The following is a 21,194-nucleotide window of genomic DNA, read 5'->3' on the forward strand; positions in this document are numbered from 1 at the left end:
ACATTTTTTCAACATCCCAGTCCCCCTGTGTATTTCAGATGGCAAGAAATCTCAACAGCACAATGAAAAAAATCTAAACAATTACATTTTTTAAAAACTTTTTTGAATGTCCAAATAAGCTAAAACATATGCAACACAGATGAAGATCATGCAACCGTATCAAATAAGCCCTTTTTCACTTTTCACTTTGGGTCTTTTTTTTTTTTAACAATTATATGGTTCACAACACAACATAGCTTCAGATAAAACCTCGGAAGTCATGTTCCCATGCAGCAAGCCAAGCTGTGATGCTCTGGGAACTTAAATTCATCTATAATTCATGCCATCTTATGTTGACCTTTAACTGAAATGCTTTACTTGGAAAAACACAAATTGTTTATTTTTGCAATGCATAGCTCTGTATTTAGAGAACTGAGGCACTTGTCCTACCTTGCTTCAGAGCTACTACACAACATAAACTATATAGGTTCAGCAACCTCAAAAATTAGGTGAATGAGATATACAACAGCCTTTCAAAATCCAAAAGAATAATGACATACTGTGACTTTACGCAGTAAATTCACAGCAGTTCCACGGTCTTAAATATATTGGAAAATGCTTACAAACATTCTTGAATTGACTGGGATTTCAATTCCTAATTTGTATTTTTAGTGAATAACAAGGGTTTGGCTTTCTTAAAATTTTCATCGTGAAATTTCAATCCAAAATGTTCTTAATTCAGTCCTCAACATGTAGATGTTCTCATCACAAGATAGATTCCATAGCATCTAAATGGCTCCAAAATAGATTTGAATCTTAGGACTTAGACAATCTTAAAGCACTTAGAAAAGACTTTGCTTAAGAGCACAAACACATTTCTTCAGTAATTTTGTAAGGTATATTTTAATGAAAATATTTTCTAAAACAACATGCCCCATTATTTCATTTTCTGGAAGCCAAACTCATTTGCACCTGTTGAGATATTCTAAATATTTAAAACAATTCTACCTACTCTTTCCTAATGAATTGTTCAAACATGTAATATCCATTGAGGCTGTGTATCTGTAGGTCAGTTTCTCAACAATGTCCCACAGTCTTCTCATCACTTCCTCTTGCAATAAATGTTTAAGGCATCGTTAAGTTCTTGCTCCAAATTTGCTTGTGCTTAATAGTATTCCTCCCCTTATCCTCTTTCAGCAAGGCTTAACCAATGAAAGAGTCTTTGGCTACATCTGCCACACACCAGCTGCAGCCCTGTAGTCTTGAGTTCCCTCTGAGTTGGTCAACACAGACACTGCTTGGTAACTTTGCCAAGGGATTCACTGCAGGCTGTGACAATGTGGCACAGAAAATGAGCTAAATCTTTGAATGGGACATTTGCAAGTTCACGCATCAGATAGCTTAAACCTGTAAAGAATGCTGCGGCAAAATACTCTTATTTACCTACCTCCACGTCAAGCCTTTCTGTTATGATATTTTATCTATGGTATTTATGATATTGTATCTATGGTAGATCCTGAATTCTTTCACTGGTTTCTCCCAAAGAAACAAATGCTTTCTCAATCTTATTTGCACTTTCTTAAATTTTTCAGTTTCCTTTGTATAATGACAAATTTTAGTTAAGCTTCCCTCCCATTTTCTCCTACTTGTAATATCTCCAAATTCAACTTTCTCAGAATCCAATTTTCTCAGCCCGCTAAATTCAGTAAACTAAACACAACACTTAGCTAGGCTTCACCATCTCACAGCAAAATTACCCTCAATTAGTTCCTTTCTGGAAGTACATATTTTTGACAGCATCTATTATAAGTGAAGAGACAACTGGCTGGAATTCAGTTGAACAACTTAAACCTTCTACTGACTTGCTGACAAAAATTAATTTCCTTTACTGTGTACACCATGAGAAAAAAGATTCTGCAGAAGTCAAGACTTCATAATTTCCTTTTTTGCTTTGCTCACCAGATGTAGATGCATGTTTTATCTGCTGAATTTGAGCTCTTATATCTGCTATCACAGGAAAAGTATCTATCCTCTAACTTTTTGGATTGCTTCCAGTAAGAAAATATATTTATCTTCTCCAGCTCCTGAATGAAATGAGGTTTCCATGGGGCTTTGGTGCAAAAACAGCAGCTTTGTGCTGAAAACCTAAAATGCTACAGATGGTTATTTCACAGTAACAGCTATGGGGCCATCCCACTTGATCAGTATTAGCATGATTACTGCACATGGTTTACCTGTGGTCAAGGTGGCTGAAGTCTTGCAAATTCAACTCTCTGGTATCTTGTGTCAGATAAATCGTATCAACATCCTGTTAAAAATACAAAAGCAAATACCCCTTTACAGAACCGTAGTGGGGTGGTTTTTGTCAAGCACTATGGATTTACCTGTTCTTTCATCATTAGTACAGGTAGCTGAAAAGAGCTTCAGAACAAGACAAGCACTTACCCACTGCACTTCCTCTCTGTAGGGAAATCCGAGCCAGTCACAAACACAGGCATACATCTGTGAAAAGCCTCCTACAAACAACCCAAGAGACTCTTTAACACAGTAGTCACACAAGCAAACAAATGTACATCTAAAAGGACACTTCAATACTTAAAGATCCAGTTTTTAAAACTCACTCTCTTTTTCTCTCAGAAGACTATGCATTGTCCTTATGAAAGGAACAGAGACTATCCTATCTTCACGTGGTAAGTTGCAAGAAAGCTTAATATAGTGCCTTCACCTACCAATCAGAAGTCTGCCTCATACTAATTACACCTTAAAACTAATTACACCTTTACAAGGTTCTGCCCAAAATAGAATTAAACTTCCTGACACTGCAATTCCAGCCCTCTTTTACATTTGAGCATTTAAATTTGTTCTCACCACAAGGTCCAAGTTCTGCCACAGTCTGACTGTCCCACAGGGCCTGGAGATTAGCCAGTCTTTCTGAAGGCTCCATAGTTACTTTTTTCATAATCCTCCTAGATGGAAAAGAGGGGGGAAAACATCATTCATGGCTTTGAAAGTATTTTTAAACACGTAAACCTTTTTATTTTAAGAGCATTTTAAAATAAGTGCATAGGAAGAATTCCTGTTTTTAATACAACCCACTTTCCTTCCTAAAAGGCACACATACCATTATGCAGCACAGCAGGAGTAACAGTCATTCATTCATTCTTTCTCTCTTTCTTTTGATTAACCCTGTGACAACTGGAGCAACTAAATCCTTTTGTATTGCAGGATCACTCCACGTAAGGAGGCTTGTGGCCCTCATCTGACACCAGGACACCCAAAGTAGGGAAGAGACATGGTATTAATGGCTACCCTGAAACCACTGCTGTATAGACACTGCAGAAATATGCACCATGCTATCATGCAGAAATAGCACCATGGTGCAAAGAGCTGAGCAGTTCCGTGTGGCCTCTAGGCTGCACTCTTAATATCCAGCTCCAATCTTTGTAATTTGGTATCAGTTTTCTTCCCTAGACAGACAAGAAACACAGTACCTTCCTACATTTTGAGAAATAAAATTATCTGGTTTTCTGAATGACAAGACTGACTCATAAACTATAGAATTTATGAGGTGTCTGAGGGGGTAGGAAGTGGAGTAGAAGAGTTAATAAGCAATATAACTGGATAAATCTCTTCCCTCCTTTGTTGCCTGATCTGGTCCTCTATCATCTACACAACGCCAATGCCTTCATTTTGGAAAACTGTTATCTGAGAGCAAGAAATTTGATTTCTTTTCTGGGAAACAAGCACTCCATAGAGCTACCCACTGCTCCAGCAATGTTCTCAAGAAAACCCACAGAAAACATATAGAGAGTTCAAGGCCTTCACAAACAACCAGAGAAACAAACAGTCTTACAACACTCTTTATTCTGTTTGTCTACATTTCTCACATTATTACTGAGATTTTATAGCAACCCTCCTCACAAACATTTAGTTGATGTTCATGTTTTTTGAAAGGAGACCTCAATCTCCCCTAAGACAGTAACTACACTGCCCAAGAGGAAAACTGGAAGTGAGAAAAAAATGAAAACAAAAAAAAAAAAGAAAATGCCATCTAGAGTTTATGAACTTGATTTCCTACTCCACCTACAGGAAAGGTGAATAATAAAGACATGCACCCAAAATAAAACATGTAAGTTTAGCCTAACCATTCACATCTAGAGTCTGTTACTAAAGTTCACATATAAAAATCAACATATCTGGGAAAACTCTTTTCCACAGCTCTTTTTTTCTAATAATGCTGAAAACCAGAAAATGAAGAGAATACAGTAGAGCTGCATGACTTGGTAGAGCATGATGAAAATGAGGCAATGACTGAGAACAAGGAAAATAAAATGAAGAAAAACTACTTAGAATTGCTGCAAGATGATAGAATGCAGAGACACAGGTATGAGAGAAAACCAAAGGCACAAATAAGGCAATGAAAAGAAAAGCCAGAGAAGGAGACAAATAATTCAGTTAAACCATAGGAAGTATATGACAAGACTGCCCAGGGCTTAGTTTTGAAGAAAAGAACAAGGCTCACAATCATGTGCATTGTTTCACAAACACTGAAAGTAAATGGAACTTCTCCCTCCTCTCCCAACTCAGATTTTACTTCTGGTGGGGGAAAAAATAGAACATGGAGCCAGTTACAACAAAAAAGATAGAACCTAAGCTGTACCTGAGGCTGGAGAGGCAAGAGGGTAAAATAAAAACTTAAGACCTCAAATAACTGCACCCCCCCATTCAACCCAAAAGCTCTTATGACCCTACAGGATGACAAACAGTCTATCAATGCTCTACACCATGTCCTGGCTCTGCCATACACCTGGACAGAAGTTTAGAGCTTATGGATATGATTCTTATATCCTCAGTGTATTTCTGAGATCAGGGTGGGGAGACCAGCAGGCAAAAAGGGGTGGTTTGTCACTGCTTCCATACAATCTGTTCCCAGTAGAGGTGCCCTAAAGGATACTTACACTGGTGAGAGTCCAGGGAATATCTTCCTCAGGCAGGTCCCGATGTGTGCCAGCACCTCGTTCACATCCTCTGAGGATGCCATCTTCATGGAGATGCTGCATTTCTCTGTTTCCATAATCAACTATAAACAAAAGTGCAAGAGGTTGAGAAGAGTATCATATAATTCATGTTGATGAATTAAACAGGAAAACATTTTAAATGCCAGTTGAATGCTCATAGGAATTTGTTATTCTTTAAGACATGACACAGCAATACACCAGGTAAAGTTTCTGAAAGTTGTTCTTGAATGTACAAAGACCCTCGTATTCAAACTTTGCTTTTTCTAACAGTGCTCTGCTTCCCACGGGAACACAATTTTCAAAGGATCCTGACCTCAGCTGACACTTTGAAAACCAAGAACTTTTCACAGCATTGTCCTCTTTTGAAACACATTCCAGAACACCAGGAGAAGCAAGCACAGCCTGGCAGGAAACTATTGAATGAGCAGGGTGCCTATTTCCTCTGGCAAAAAGTAAAAGTCTTTAGTGGCTGTGATGCTCTGGAAAAGCTCTAATGCTTTGTTCTGTGCTGCTTAAGAAAATGCTGTGGTGCTGTGCTGTCTGTCTGTGCAGATGAAGCAGTAACTCAGCCAGCATGATTGTCCCGCTGTCCGGGGGATGTGTGCTTCAGAGAGGGAGACAAAGCCTTTTGCAACGTGCCTCTCTTAGATATTGAGTGTTCAGAACCAAATCAGATTAGGGTATGAGTGACACATCAGCTCTGCTGCTGCTTTTGGCTGCATCACAGGAAGCAATGTAATGTTTCTGCTGACTCCAGTGTGAATAGTTAGCACAGCCCAAGCCATCACCTTTTAGACAGGAAGCTGTGCATGCACAGTGAGAAGGTAGCGTGAGGAATAAATAAGGGAAGACAGATAGGAGGAGAGGGGACACTATGCAGTGTGATACAGGGGATTGCTTCTTATTGAAGCTGGCTCACAGAGCTCTCCTGGTTCCCAATCCATGCCTAGGGTCACCACCATGATAATCCTAGAAGAGGCTGTATTACCCCTAAAGCACACTGAGACTATTCACGCTTTTTACCAACAATTCAACTGCCTTCTGAGCCTGTTGCCACCACTCCCTGATGATGAATGAGTGGGCAACTCACCACAGTTTACATCATCACCCATATGAGCACAACATTTCCTTATATTCCTCTGTCTATTTGCTCACCTATCTTACAGTAGAAAGCTCTTCATGGCTTTCTGCAAGATGGCCAGCACAAAATTATACCCTTCTGATATCACAGCTATCATATGCTGTTTGCAGGAAAACTGCAACAAAACCATTTGCTCCACAAGAAATAATCTGGGATTCTCTCTGCCTTCAGTTAGAAGTCCCACACAATTCAAACACAAATGAATGTAAAAGTGAAAAACCTTAAGAAATATTTTAGGAACAGTGTATGCTCATTGAGGCTGCTGAAAATCTCTTGTAAATACTGCTACAACAGTGATTGTCTATGCCTCCAGGAATAATTAGCAACAGTTACCTGGCATTTTAGTACCTTAATTTAAAAAAAAGCCACAAAAACTTAGAATTTAGTAAATGTCTCCCCATTAAAATACTTGGACCTTTTATTTTCCCTCCTTTAAGGAAAGCTTCAAAAGACAAGTTAAAAAGACAAGATGTTAATACAATGAGAGCTTTTCAGAGTTCAAAGTAGCTCAGGCACTCCTATTCCTTAAAAGCTCTTTAAAAGCCAAACACACATTAAACACATGAAGGCTTTGATACAATTCAACTGTCAAATCTTGTCAACATGCTCAGATTATGAATTAAAAACGCTCTAAAGGCATTCTTCTTTTCAGCACCTTCCCTTTGACATTACTTTTTTGGGCACGTAACTTGCTGTCAAATATATTTTGTGTTGTACACAGAAAAGGCACAAAGAACAGTTGAAAGCAAAGCATTCCTGCCTGCAATGTAAGCTTTGGGCTGCCCCATAAAGGTTTTCACCACAGAAGCCACTGCAGCTTGTGTGGTGCTGACTGCATACCAGCCACCACTGCTTTACCAGCTCTGAGGAAAAGATCCACTTATGATACAAATGGAAACTTGCACCATACTGAACTAGAGAAAACCCCTATCTATTTCTTACCATTATTCCAAGTGCAAAACATTCCTAAAAATGACTCTTGAAATTCTTATTGTTATTTTTAAGACTTTAGACCAGCAAGAATGCAAGAAGACAAATGCACAGTGTGCTCAGTGGAAGGAGACACCTGCACAGCAGAGCATTACTTCCTTGACTGGCACAGATTAAGCAATGAGTAAATAAGTATCTTTTATCTAGAATGCACTCACCTGGCCTGGCTTACTGGAAGTTACTCCTTGGATTTCCAAGTAGCTGAAAGTTAGTTCTAACTATAGTTAGAAAAGAAAACACCACATTAGTGCAAACATCATCTTATTTTAAAGAGCCCTTAAACTTCTCAATGAGGTTAATAAAACCTTGAGCAGGCTACTCATATTCAATATCAGTTTCTGTAATTGACCCTAAGTATTTTTTAATACCTGGACCCATTTTTCATTTAAAAAATACTTACAGGTTACAGGTTTAAATGGTTATTAGAGGTTATAGGAATACCACACTGGACATTTTACTGCAAGCAATAAGCACATAAAGCTTACAATCAATTTTATGAAAAAAATTTCCTATAAAAAGCATCATTAATACAATACACTACTGATGCGTATTCTTGTGTCTGATTAATCATTTATTACAATCTTTACAGCTTAACAATTATTCATTAGTTATACTGATCACAGATATGAAAAACTTTACTGCCCAAAACTGAAGGGACGTGTCTATAAACCCACTGACCTTAAGATGCATTATACATATATATGAATAAAAATAACATCTATAAATAAGTAAATAAAGATATGAACATAAAAGTCCAAGGACTGCTTTAGCTTATCTAAAAGTATTAGAGGAAGTGATACATAAACTTTGAGTGGTTTATTTGGATGACAGTGAGACTAGGCAGGGAAGAACATACTGACTCCAAATGGAAGCTTAGAAGGTGGCAGCGAATTCTTCTCCAAGGACAAATCTAGGGCTACAGGGAGTGTAGCTAAGACCTGAATTCACAATTATGTCGACAACCATCTTGACAACTGAGATATACAGAAAGAAACAAACCTCTTGGACTGAATCCTGATGACAGGGCAAGACATTAGCTCATTTCCTTTTAGTTATCACTAAAACCATTGCAACTGAGCAGTCCGTCTGAATTGCACAAAGTTTCCTGTACTTTATCTTATCCTAGGTTCACAGTCAGGGTGCTCCCAGGCTAACTGGCAAGCACCATATCATTCTATTCTTGTATTTTTGAAAAAGTCAACCCTGAATGACTACTGGGGTGCCCAGAACCCAGACACAGCTAACAAGGCTCCCTCCCTGTAAAGGCTGGAACAGCACATTAGAAAGCCAGGAACAGAGGAACCAGCTTCCAACCATCAAAAATCTTTCCAGAAAACCTTTGTTATTACTGTCTCTTTGTTGTCTATTTTCTGAATCTTTATCCCTTCAGTCGCCCTCATGATTTGGCAGCATCAGAAGATACAAACACCCCTCTCATTTCTTTGCAAAGTTCACTTTCTGCCGAAGGCCTTTCTTGGCGAACAAACTTTACTCTGAAGTTTTGGGGACTTGACGTGCTTCATCTCACACATTCTGCTGCAGGGGCAGCACCCACAGCAAACAGGCACTTTCAGGGGTGCCATCACATCTGGTTATGAAGCAAGTGCGGGGAACTGAGGCAGAACCAGCACAAGCCTCTTCTCAGGGCTCACACCTGCATTTCCCCAAGTGCAAGGCATTAATTTCTCTTCAGTGCTTTATTTCTAAGCTAGGCCTGGCAATCTTTTGTGATGATACAGCCCTGTGCAGTTGACTCAGGGCAGAACGAAGAAAAAAGGAAAAAACCACCAAAAAAGTCTATAGCAGCTATTGTTGGCTACTGAATTAAGCAGGACTATACACACAGAAGGGGAAAAGTTCTTTTTTTCCAGTACTAATTACATATTTTTTTGTCTAAATCACAATGAAATTTTAGGGGGGAAGTTTCTGTAATTGAAATCCTTCATATTTTGGAAATTATTTACCTATCAACTTGAGGGTTCTTTTTTTTGCTAAAGTATGTATGTCCAAACACATATATAAAAAGTGTCATTACATGCATACACAATCAAAAATATTTGAAAAGTTCACACAGATCCAGGCTCAGGAATTTAGTCTGCAAATCCTCTTGCCTATAATTAACAAATATCAGGAAACATGGAACTATATCTACAGCTCAACTTTGGTTCAGTTTTTCTAGTTAAAAATATGAATTTATAGTCCTTGCTTTGCAGCAAAAACGTAAAGCATGTTCTAAACGTCATCTACTTCAAACTAAGAAATAATTTTTACAAGGTTTTAAAAGGAATAACCTCATTTATTACCCATTTATTACCATTATTATTTATAACCATTTATTACCCAAAATCATATGTTTTTAAAATCCTCTTAAAAAGTTATCTGTGCCTCTCATTTAGGAACCTTTCACTTAACCAGACAGCTAATTTCACCGTTTTCAATTTTTTCAATCAAAACTTAATGAAATTTGCAGTAGAAATGCATCCACAGATCTGAATTACATTCCTACAACTATTTTATATGGTTATTTGTGGGTTTGATGACACATCCAACATTACTAATGTTGCCATTACTTTTCATATAGACTGTAGCAAGAATTAGCAAGCTTTAAGCACTGTCCTTCCTTCCCAATCAGTCCTTGTTGATTAGTGGGCATGAAGTGACTGGACCAGAGTGTGAAGTTTAGAGGTGGCCATTGTAATATCTTCGATCTAAGGATAATAGTGAGGGTTGGTGTTGGAGTTAAACAACATTAATTCTTTCTAACTTTGATCCTTGTTTAGTGGATACATCTCAACAGCATTGTTCAAGCAAAAGTAAAGCTTGGAATCGAATGCAGCAGTAACAGTTACTCAGAACTGGCCATCTCTAGGCATACTCCATTTTGTTAGAGGTGCCCAGAGAAATAATGCATCTTTGCTGAATGTTGTCAGCTGTCTTTCGAGGAGTTAGTGCCTGACAGGTATGTGGAAGTACTTGGGCTCAGAAAGCTTCTCAGCAGCTATTGAAAATACTACCGACATTAGAAAATTTACTAAGTTTGACTAACCCTGCTAGAAATGCATTTTCAACCATCCTAATAATTGTTCAGACCTAAAAAGTTTAATTTTTACATAAATCCTAAGCACAGCTTATCATCTTCCTTCCATTTGTTATCACAAAAATTACATTTCTACTTACAGAATACATATTTTAGATTTTAATGAAAACAAAACCAAGTTTTTCAACTGTGCAAATCTATTTAATGAGTTCTGAGAATTGTCTGAAGCACTCAACTAAACAGAGTTATCACTTAGTACTCCAAGCCTCAGCCTTCAAGAGCTTTTTGATAACTTATAATGGTTTGCTATTGTTTTACAAAATCATGATTACCACCTGTCTATCACATTGCCATTGCACTGATGCTTGAGCTGTTCATCAACTGGATCTATCTTTCCAAGCAAGCAAAGGCCCTGGCTGAAAGCTGCAGTGATTCAAACACCAACAGACAACCAGCTGGAGACATCTGTGCTGCAGGGACAGGGTGATCGACTGAGGAAAATGAGTATCAGCAGAAATTCAAGCTGCAGTTCATCCTACCTGCCAGTCAGCATCTTCAAATTATTGCTATGGATGGTCACATTTACCAGTGACCATAACTAAAAATTTGGCATCAATAGGTCCATTTATGGATTCTGGTATTTCTATAAAGTGTGTGTATAAATATCTACATACACACTTAGACACACACATGTCAAATACAAAAAAAATAGGATATGTGCCAATTTCCCATTCACTGATTCCAAGCTGGACAAGAGATATTCTTTCACATCAGTCATTTTCTTATTCATGTGGAAATCATATTTCTCTTCTATAACAATCATTATGAATTGTCACAGGCACAGAAAAAATAATTCAGCAGCATTGGCGAGGCAAGTTGCCAAACTGCTTTTCAAAATGAACAGCAAAAATCATTAGAAAACAGCAGAATTTAATAAAACGCAGAGTTTCTGCCTCCAAATCAAATGCAATCCTTTTTGACACTACAAACACTAGAGGGAATAACACCATCAGCTTGTTTGCACATAAACTGTCCTTCTATAAAATTCATCAGGCTCCTCTCACAGTTCTTCAGGTTGGAGTTTACAACACAACTCTTCAGCCATCTGCATTTCTAGAAATTAAAATTCCTCTGGAAAAGGAGTGTGTGGATATATATATTTTTTTATATATTTAAAAAATTCATTTAAGGCATATACTAATAGAAGCACCATTCTAACTCTAAACCATGCAACATACCATTCCTCAGTTTTGTGGTTTTTTTAACAGATGTACATAACTAAAATATGCTAATTTTTGACTACTTAATTTATGTAACTTTCATTTGTTGCCCCAGAGTATTTATAGGAATACAGTGATTTTACCTTGGTGGGAATCCGAGACGTTAAAAGAAACGCCCGACATGATGCCAGCACCTATTGAAAAAATAAAAAAGAACATAATCCGTAAGAAACATTTAGTATTATAAATGATTCTTTTCCAGGAAAATCCTGAAAGCAGAGGGAAAAAGCCTCTAGCAGTGTGAGTGCAGATTCCCTTTGCTGTCATACACCAAAGGAAGCAAAACTGGGATCAGATCCAGTAGAACACACTGAAGAGACTGCTGCAATCTGATCAGCTATAAGCCAGTTAGCACAGCAGTGAACTGAAGAAATCTATTCAACCAATCTCTCAAGATCATATAACAGAAATCTTAGTGACATTTAAAAACAACCAAGGATGAGAAGTCCAGGAACAAAGGATGTATTTAAATATTAAAAAAAAAAAAACCCAGAAGATCATCATGATGTTATTAGCAATATAAGAGACTGTAAACAAACAGGGGAGTTTTGGACACATTTGGGGCATTTCTTGAGCAAGAACACAAAGATTTCTCATTCATAGCACCTGAATTTCTTCTCCAGTAAAGGCAATGGAAAAATGCAGTTAGACTAGTGAGACCAGTCACTCTGGGGAGAAAACAAAACAAATATTTTGCAAGCTACTGCCAATCAAAATATAATGATTCTATATCGTATCACTCCAATCTCCGGTAGCACATCCCACTCACAGAACTTACTCTTTGCAAAAGGAATTACTCATCTTGCAAAACTACAGTACTGTTTGTTGATTTACCCACAGAAATATCTGCTGTTTGCTACATCTTTTCCCAGACTGAAAAAAAAAAATAAAAGAGAAGCAAATTCTACTCAAACACCTGCACCAAAATCCCACAGCACATGCAGAGCTTCTCCCACAGCTAGGACCTCCTGAACTCAGCCCTTCCCTGTGTCCATGAACAAGTTGACACAAAACATGTTCTTCACTTGGAGAGGAAGAAGCAGGCTGAGAATGCACCCAGCATCCAACTTCGAACAACTTTCAAGGATTGGATTTTAGCTTCAGTTCCTCAGCTGAATAACATCTTGCTAAGTCCTAGGAGCACCAGTATTGAGTATTAGTAGATTGTTTCGGGGCTGACATGATTAGAGCCAGTGCTCTGGTTACCACTGGCATAGAGCCAAACTGCTGCAGAACACCCATGCCTCCTGCAAGGCTCAACCCTTCCCTGATGCCCCCTTATGACAGCCTGGCCCTGTCAGACAAAGCTGCTTCATTTCTTTGTTCATGCATAGAGGACAGACAGCCTCTCGTGCTCCCCTCCCAGCTACGCCTATCCCAAGTATCTCTTCCCCAGTTCAGCACCAAGGGAAAGGGCCTACCCAAGGGGTTTTTCCACTGCTCAGACACAGTTTCCCCAACAGCTTTCTCTAACAGTAATAAAACCTTGATCCTTTCCCTGCCTCACCCATCTCCTCAGGGCAGCCCCACACAGTAGGTGCACACCACTCTCCCGGGAGCCTCTGGCTAAGATCACACCCCATGCTCACAAAATAAGCTCACTATCAGCAGAAGTGCCACTCTTACTCATGAAGCCATCCACAAGCTGCCCATGTGTGAAGAGAGGTGATCAGGCATCCTCCCTTTGTGGGCACCACCAAAAAATCCTCTCTAGTGTCACAGGCAGAGCAGCTTCTGGTCACTACACCTGAGATGCCCAAGTGAGACAGGAGAAAGGAATCTTTTTGAAGAACTGCTTTCCATATTTACCTTCTAGGTAGTGGCCAACAGCATTAGAGACGTGAGTGCTCTGTGTATGTCACCACAGTGGGACAGCTCATTACAGCAGAATCATGTCACAGTCTTGCTTGAAAATATTTGCTTGCATATAAGGGTTCAAGCTATTTTATGACCCTAGAAAGGGTCAATTTAACATGACTACTGTACACATGAGCAGTCCAAACAACAAAGTTAAATGTAAACCAGGCAAGCAGAAGGCCCTAACAAAATTAGATTAGAAAATAATGTTCCAATAGAGCACATGGCAGTGTATATTTTTGTGGCAGTCATACCAATGATCCCAAAGTGATCTTTCTAAAACCAACAGAGCTGAAAAACCCACTGACCTTAAGATGCATTTATGTACAAAGAGGCTCGCTGTAAGATGATACTCCCCACTCAGCAGGCAAATGGCTACTCTAGAGCAATAAGATGGTACAAAAAGAAAAAAAAGCTTGATGTTTCAAATCGAGTAACACAAATTTCTATAGTTTTCACAGTTAAGATTCTAACAAATAAGAGTCTGATTCTTCCGTAAAATCATTTGAAGAGAAGGCCAATTATTACTGCAAAATTAATGGCCCATCTTGACAACAGCAGGTCAAGATTTATTACTTTTTAAAAAACTTTTTTTACAATGACAGAATTGGCTGAGGCTTTCCATTTATCACAATTTTAGCTGTTAAAATCTGCAAGTATAGCTTTGAAAGGATCCACCTTAGTTTATTGCTTTCTGATTGGTTTTTTCCTAATATTTTCCAAATTTTACTGTGACATCTTCATTATAACGTCACTGTTTTTGCTCACGTTTAGCAACAGGGTAGCCTGTACCCCAGTTCAACCCAAGACTTGCTGGATGAGCTGTGAAACATGAATGGTTTGTTTTCAGTGACCTCCTTCTCCTCGATAAGGCTGCAGCAGATAAACAAATAATGGCTCTTAGGATGTGGCTCACCCAAGTCTCAGACAATAGGATTCTGCATGGTTGTTTAGGACTTGCAAGGGCAACAGAACATGTATTGCAGGCTCCTCAAAAACACACACCACTCTAGTCCTTCCCTTGAGAAATGTGACGCTGGCGCCAAAGGCAGAGGCGCTGGAGGTGTTTTCACACGACAGTTCAAGGCCCCTCTTGAGAAACAAGCTATTTTTGTGCAGGAAAACCCAGGTCTGTGCATTCCTCTGACAAGAATGAGTACGTGTCTGATTGCACAATTGTCTAGGGCTTTCAGAAACATCCAAGAGTGCTGTTTTTCATGAACAGGCAGATTCTAGATTTCCTGGGGTTTTTGATTTCTTCATACAAAGAAACTAAAAAGCAGAAGCAGCCACCCTTACTCTCAAGCAATCCTCAGGCATCTTACCAAGAAGGTTCTGTCACTGTGACACTCATTTTGCGCCCAGGGAACCTTGAGCACAGTAGTGTCATGGTCAAAGTCACGTGGAAGTCCAGAGGCTCAGAGCAGCAGGCACCCTAACTCCAGTGATAACCTGGAATAAAGAGGTCCCTGACTCACAACCCATCAGGACTGTCAGTTGGGCAGGGTGTATAAGCCACCTTTTCATCTGATAACAAAATTATCTCACTTGTTCAGCTTAATGCGTCACAACCCCGCTCCTCCATAACCTTTTGTTTGGGCACCAGTAGTACTCAATCATCAATAAAGTTAAAAGATCCCACCAAAAGGTAAATACACACAGGGTGAAGAAAGAGGCTCAGGAGTTAATTCATGCTTTAACACGCCTGTAAGCCAAAAGGTTTGCGAGTGACTGATGTAAAGGCAGCAAGTACATCCAGACAAATTTTATACAGGACACACAACCTGGCTGTTGCTCCATGGAAAGGACAACAAAAGAGAATTATATTTAGTTAACAGCAGCTTTGGTCTATCTTCCTACTCTGCCTTTTTTAAAGCATAAAAAAGGATTATTATTTGAATTTTAAATTACTCCTACTCACACACACATACCCAAGTTGATGATTTCTTAATGTTTTTATCATTCCAAATTCTGTAACACTCCCTACGCTGCTCAGAATGTACATGAAACAAAATTGGGAAGCATTCACCAAAAACATATCCTGCAAATTACTGTCTCCAGAGATTCATGGCCTATAAGGTCATCTTCTATTTACCAGAAACATAATGTATTTCAGTAAATAACACAGATCCTCTGTGAGCATATCAATATATAACAAATATACAGATGCATTTTGTCATTTATTGTCAAATCCTAGCCGGATTACCCATTCTAATTTAAATTAACAGGGCTGCACTGGGTTAACCCAGCCACCCTACCTGGCAGTCACTCTTGGGAAGATCACTAGAGAAACACAGCTCTGTGCTAATTGCATCTATTTTGCCAGACAAACCACAGCAACTAAAACTACCTCATCTATATTTAAAGCAGTTTCAAATCCATAAGGAAATGCAAATCATCTGAAAAACACCATTACCCTTTTTAAAATGCTCAGGAATGAAGAGTTCTGGAAAACACAGTGAGCATACTTGGGCTTCATGACTAGAAATGAAACGAAATCAAACCTCCTCAACACTTCATAGGCCTGGGAAGTTGCATGATGCTCCCACCACTCACCACCACAGATGTTTTGAAACTTCCTTCTGCTGAAATCTCAAAATAAAGATGATTAACCAAATATTTTTCCCTTGCTGGGAACTGATGAACAGATACTTTAAAAAATCCAAAATCAAAAACAAAAACTAACTTTGTACTTTTTTTTGATCAACTGCTGCAATTTTACACCTTAAAATGTACTCCCCGTACCTTTCCTTCCACCGTCCCCTGGTATCTGCCATTTTGTCAGCCTCAAAATTGATTCAGTCTCTTCCATTATAATGTACTCGTGGAAAGAAGCATTTGTAACAGGTTTTCTTATTTCTTATCACATTCTTATGATAGCCATCATCTTGTGAATGCCTTGAATCCAGAAGACAGTCTCTTTTCTGTATATATCTTAGTTATACCTTCCCCATTTTTCTCATTAATCATTACCATTATTATCCAAAACATCACCATTTTTAAGTTTCCACCTCTACTAGGTCCTTTATGATTCCTCTCATAAGCTTTCCACTGCTACTGCTGACTCAATATCTAATGTGCACACAATAATGTGGGGTAAAGCAGCAGCACTAATACAGTTTTTGCTTGGTTAAAACACGGATGAATCAATACATGTTAGAGCATCCAGCCTCCCTCAGTCCCTACAGGATCGACCGTTCCCTTCCCGGGTTGCATGCCTGATGTTGTAAATGCTTCATCCTGAAGCAACTGGAGTTCGATTAGATAAAAGGCCCCTTTCAGCACCATGGTAGAGATATTAGAGCTGGGTTTGAGAGAGGCACTTCCTGCTAAAAGCACTGAGTCTCGCTACACAGAGTGGCTAGCTGACATCCTGGAGGGCTTTTTGGAGGGCTGATCAGCTCAGGCACAACAGGAACTCGTACGCAGCAGCATCTGAAATGGTGGCATTGCTTGGCATATGGTGGGTTTGTCTGCAGAAAGCTGACACCAGTGAAAAATCCCCAATCTGAGGGCTTGCAGCACCACCACCTTCACCCACACAGCCCTCACCATTGAGGTTGACTCTGATCATTTGGTCTCGACTACTTTTGAAGCACCATCTGTGATAAAACCACTGACGGACCTTATTCACTCCTACTCCAAATGTCCCCTTATTTATACACCAATACTAAAGCAGTCTTTTGCTGCTGTTAGGGAAGGCTTAGTGCATTTCAGTTCACACACAAAAACAGAGTTTCCCCCTCACTGAGACGACCCTAGCCAAGTTGAACACATTCCCAGGCTCGCCTAAGTCGCTGGTGCCTGTGTGGCCAGCCAAAGACCAAAACACAGTAAGGGGAGCTGCTACTTGCATCAGTGCAATTCTCTGCTGCCCAAGACAGGAGCAAGCTCTGCAGCACAAATAACCACCTCAGCCATCCCCATGAAGGGGCTGCTCTGCTGCATATTTCCCTATTATCATTCCTCAAGTCAACCACTGGTTCCTCAAAAAGGCTCCCTGACTGGAGCCGTGGACAGAGCATGAGCCTGCGTGCAATGGGAATGCTGTGCAGATCACAGCTTTCACTGGTCCTTATTGCCACCACACTACTTTAAAAATTCAAGCCTGTGCTGTTAAGGGTCACCAATTTCTGTATTTTCTGGATGGCAGAGGATGGCATGGGAAACAGTTTTTAGTGGGTCTTTTTTTGTTGTTTTGCTTTAGGGGCGATTTTTTTGAGTTTTTTTTAAATGTGTGCTCAAATATCAGAACAAATGCCAATAAATCTGCTGTGTTTAGAGAAAAGAAGCACCTTTCACAATACTGCAGGGAATAAGACAGGGGACACCACAAGATGGCACAACGGAGTGCTTCACATACATTTCCCTTTCAGTCCAAGTCAGAGGACCCATTAACAGAAAGGCTTATTTAGCTCCTGAAAAGATGTTCAAATCTGCAGAGCAATTTCTACTTCAGAGGCAGAAATGAACAAATCTTGCCTAGAAGACAGGTAAGAAAAAACATCCTTGTTTTAGAATTAATAACAACTAAGGCATGGACACTGAAAGATTTGCCTAAAACAAAAAGGCAAGATGAAGTGGTAAAGCTTGAAAGAGAAGCTTGGAGTAAAAAGGGTCCTAATTCTGATGTTTGGGAAGAAACAAAGTAGCTCAGCAAATTAAGACAAAATTTCCAGACATAACTAAATTTGTTCCAACACCTCTACCAACGCTACCACAACACTGTCCTAGGCCTGTGAACTGTTTCTAAAAAACACATGAATCAAATTGTGCTTCTTTAACACCTGTGAAGCACAAAGAAACATGAACACTTGTACAACCCTGTCTCCAACAAGTAAACTATCCGGCTGTTTTAGCAAAGGTGGGATTTCAGAACAAACTGAGATGTGCTCACCTTTGGCCAGACATCACCTATGGCAGTAACAGGACCCACGGATACTCCAACTGCCCAGCCCTCTCACTGAAGTGTTTTGGGATGTGTCACCAGTGGTGCAGACTGGGACTGTCCCCATTTACAGATTTTACATTCAAAAGTTTTGTATCTTAGGCTATAAACCACGAGCTGCTTGAGGAGGGGCAGCCACCTACTGCCTGTGTGCACAGGGCTCCCTTGTTCTAGCAAACAATCAGTCACGGAACAGTTTCATGGCATTGTGAGAGATGTCCAACACAGAGCACTAAACACAATCCCCTGCAGGCTGCAAAGCTTCCTTGTCATCCTGCTCACCACCACGTAATTCCCAACAACAACAAACCATAATGCTGTAAAACACTAAATACCAGAAGACCCACCTAGAGTGTTATTTAAGCCTGCTCTGAGCCATAAAAATGGGAATCAGCAGCTGCATTTCAACAATTCAAAGTCTTCTCCATGGCACTAGACACAGCCAGGGCTGATCCCAGCCAAGGCAGAGGAGGGGAGCAGGTTCAACCACATACCCTCACATGTCAGCTCATCAATGAGGGGTAACACCCCAAAGGGGGGATTTCTTTCTCTGTACCTACATTATACAAAACCAGGTCACTAGCACATTAGTGCTAATATACCTTTATTTCACTTTTTTCCTACTTTTGCTCTTATCTGTATACAGCCATTACACAGATTCAGTGCTGAAATGCAGGTTACAATGTGCTTCAACAGGATTCCCACATACTCACCTTTTACAACGTTCTACACCCCCAACACCTGGTTGAAAACATTTTGTTGACTATTAATTCAGAATAGCCTGGGCTGCAGCATTTTCTGTGCAACAGTTTTTTATGCTTTTCTCTCCATCACAAAAGATGGTACAGGCACCTTTTAGAAAAAACCCTCCCATTACCTGTCCATGGTGTCAATAATAAGAAATGTCCATACCCCTTCCCCCTTCCTGCACAGCTTCCCTCTGTGTTTACACACAGCAGTTAAAATGGAAGCGTTTTGGTGTGCTGCAAATGACGCTGTTTCCATGCAGAAGTAGCTGGAAATAGATTTTGCTATTACAGTGCTTTTATTCTTATCTTCTTTAATTTCATCACTTAGAAATGCCAGATTAAACATTTTGCAGTGATCCTTGGTGAGGGGATTGCTCTCTTTCTGTTATGTGTCACAGCAACCATAACAAAGAACTTTAAAGACCAGGAAACAAAACAAAAACTTCAGGTTCAGAGGAAATGCAATTTGATCCACAGTGCAAGCATTTTATAAGAAACTCTTCTACAGACATTCCTACTTGCTTTTAGCTACCAACATTTAAATAAAGATTTAATTATTGAAGTGCAATGTGCTTAGCTACAATGGATATTGAAATAAATAAAATAAGCACAGTAGAACAGTTTTCCTCAATCGACACTGCTATAAAACACACAGTTTCAAAAAAATTGACCTTGGATAGCCCCAAGAGCTAAGGGCCAGAGAAAGATATCAGCTTAATAAATCTGTATAATTAAGTCTTTTGTGTACTCTGCACGGCATACACAAATTGAAACACAAACCAATGGGCAGAGAATCATAAAACCCCCAAGCCAAAGTAGTTCTTTCCCAATGAAGCCATTGCTGTGGGTGCAAGACAAAACCCTCTTCATGACTAGGTCAGAGGAGATGCAAGGTCCTCTCCTCTACACTGCTATAGGAGCCTCAGTGCTGTCCTCAGGTGCCCTCTTGATTTCCTTTTATTCCTCTTGCTTCCCTACAGTACCCCTTTTCCATCCCTATCATCTGTAAAATACGATGTACCCACTGGAACTAACACGACTGTGACAGCCACTTCATCCCTAATCACCTGAGCTACACTGCAAGACTACACCTTTATATATTTTGATATCTTATGACCATCAATCTTTCAAGAGAGGGAGGATGCTTGAGTGCTGAAACCAGCCACTTGGCCATTTAAAATCCTTAAAAGCCACCACTATATGCAGGACACTCAAATTCAGATATTTTGTTATACTGGTTTATTTTATTTTTTTTTATCCCTTTTACAGCTATTTTATTTCTTACGTATCACAATTCACCTCTGCTAAAGAAATCTTTTCTTTCAGAGTCTAAAATAACCTTCCAGAAACGGCAAAAAGGGAGCAAACGACTCCCCTGTCCCTGCTCAAGAAAGGAAGGCCCAAAGGGACCTCCCATTGCCCACTGCTATCCCAGCATGAAAAGGGCAGTGAAAGGGAGGCCCCTTCCAATACTGAGCTTTCCCACACCTCTCAGCCTTCATTATTCAAGTGGTGGAAGTTGAAGATGGCTGGGGCATCCCCTGATGGCTTACCCAGGGACACCCACCCACTCACCCCTCAGCTGATGAGCAGCTACCATCTCCTGGAGAAAACTCACAACAGGCTCCCTGTCATGCATTTAACTCTTACAGCCAGGGCAGCTAAATAATGAGGTGTGAAGAGTGTTTCCACTTCTTTGTCATGCAGGTGCATGGTGCTGGATGCATTTCTTTCCTAGGAAATGCTGCACCAAAGTCCCCTCCCTGCTCCCACTCTGTGTCTAACAGGCAGGAAACCCAGCAACCAGGCCAGCTTCAGGGAGTGACACAGCTGATTGCATCTGGCTTCCCCTTAAACAGAAATTCAGGAATTGCCACATTCCAGAGAAGCAATTTTTGCCTCCAACATGCTGCAAAAAAATACCTGGCAGTCTCCCCCACTCTCCAAATAAACACTATCTTGTCTACCTAAGAAGTACAGGCTGCATGAGCTGGGCAAAAACCACTAAGTAACCATTGATGGAGGGGAATTTTTCTTTCTGCTGATTTTTAAAAGTCTTATGATGACAATTATCTAATGTTGTTAATTATTAAAAATTAATATGCTCCTATTCAATAAAAAGCCATTTTCAGAATTTCTGCTTTTGCAAAGATTCTTGAGTGTATCACGCTATTGCTGACTATGTGTTACTTATG

The 21,194-nt window shown here is 39.7% G+C and overlaps 1 protein-coding gene across 5 annotated transcripts in view; it reads right to left on the bottom strand.

The window, feature by feature from the left end:
- The window catches only part of CARMIL1 (capping protein regulator and myosin 1 linker 1), a 190,253-nt gene that overhangs the window by 99,738 nt on the left and 69,321 nt on the right, over positions 1-21,194 (bottom strand). For all 5 annotated transcript variants that reach the window (XR_012581675.1, XM_074547395.1, XM_074547381.1 and 2 more), the window contains exons 3-8: positions 11,529-11,579; positions 7,287-7,346; positions 4,938-5,059; positions 2,848-2,945; positions 2,425-2,495; positions 2,214-2,287 (exon numbers count right to left, since the gene is read on the bottom strand). Coding sequence is in view for 4 of the 5 variants with exons in the window: in XM_074547395.1 (XP_074403496.1) it covers positions 2,214-2,287; positions 2,425-2,495; positions 2,848-2,945; positions 4,938-5,059; positions 7,287-7,346; positions 11,529-11,579 (476 nt within the window). In the remaining variant the exon portion in view is untranslated. The remainder of the gene's footprint in view (positions 1-2,213; positions 2,288-2,424; positions 2,496-2,847; positions 2,946-4,937; positions 5,060-7,286; positions 7,347-11,528; positions 11,580-21,194) is intronic.

This window comes from Zonotrichia albicollis, chromosome 1, assembly GCF_047830755.1.
Source record: "Zonotrichia albicollis isolate bZonAlb1 chromosome 1, bZonAlb1.hap1, whole genome shotgun sequence".
In the NCBI taxonomy this organism is placed as follows: Eukaryota; Metazoa; Chordata; class Aves; order Passeriformes; family Passerellidae; genus Zonotrichia; species Zonotrichia albicollis.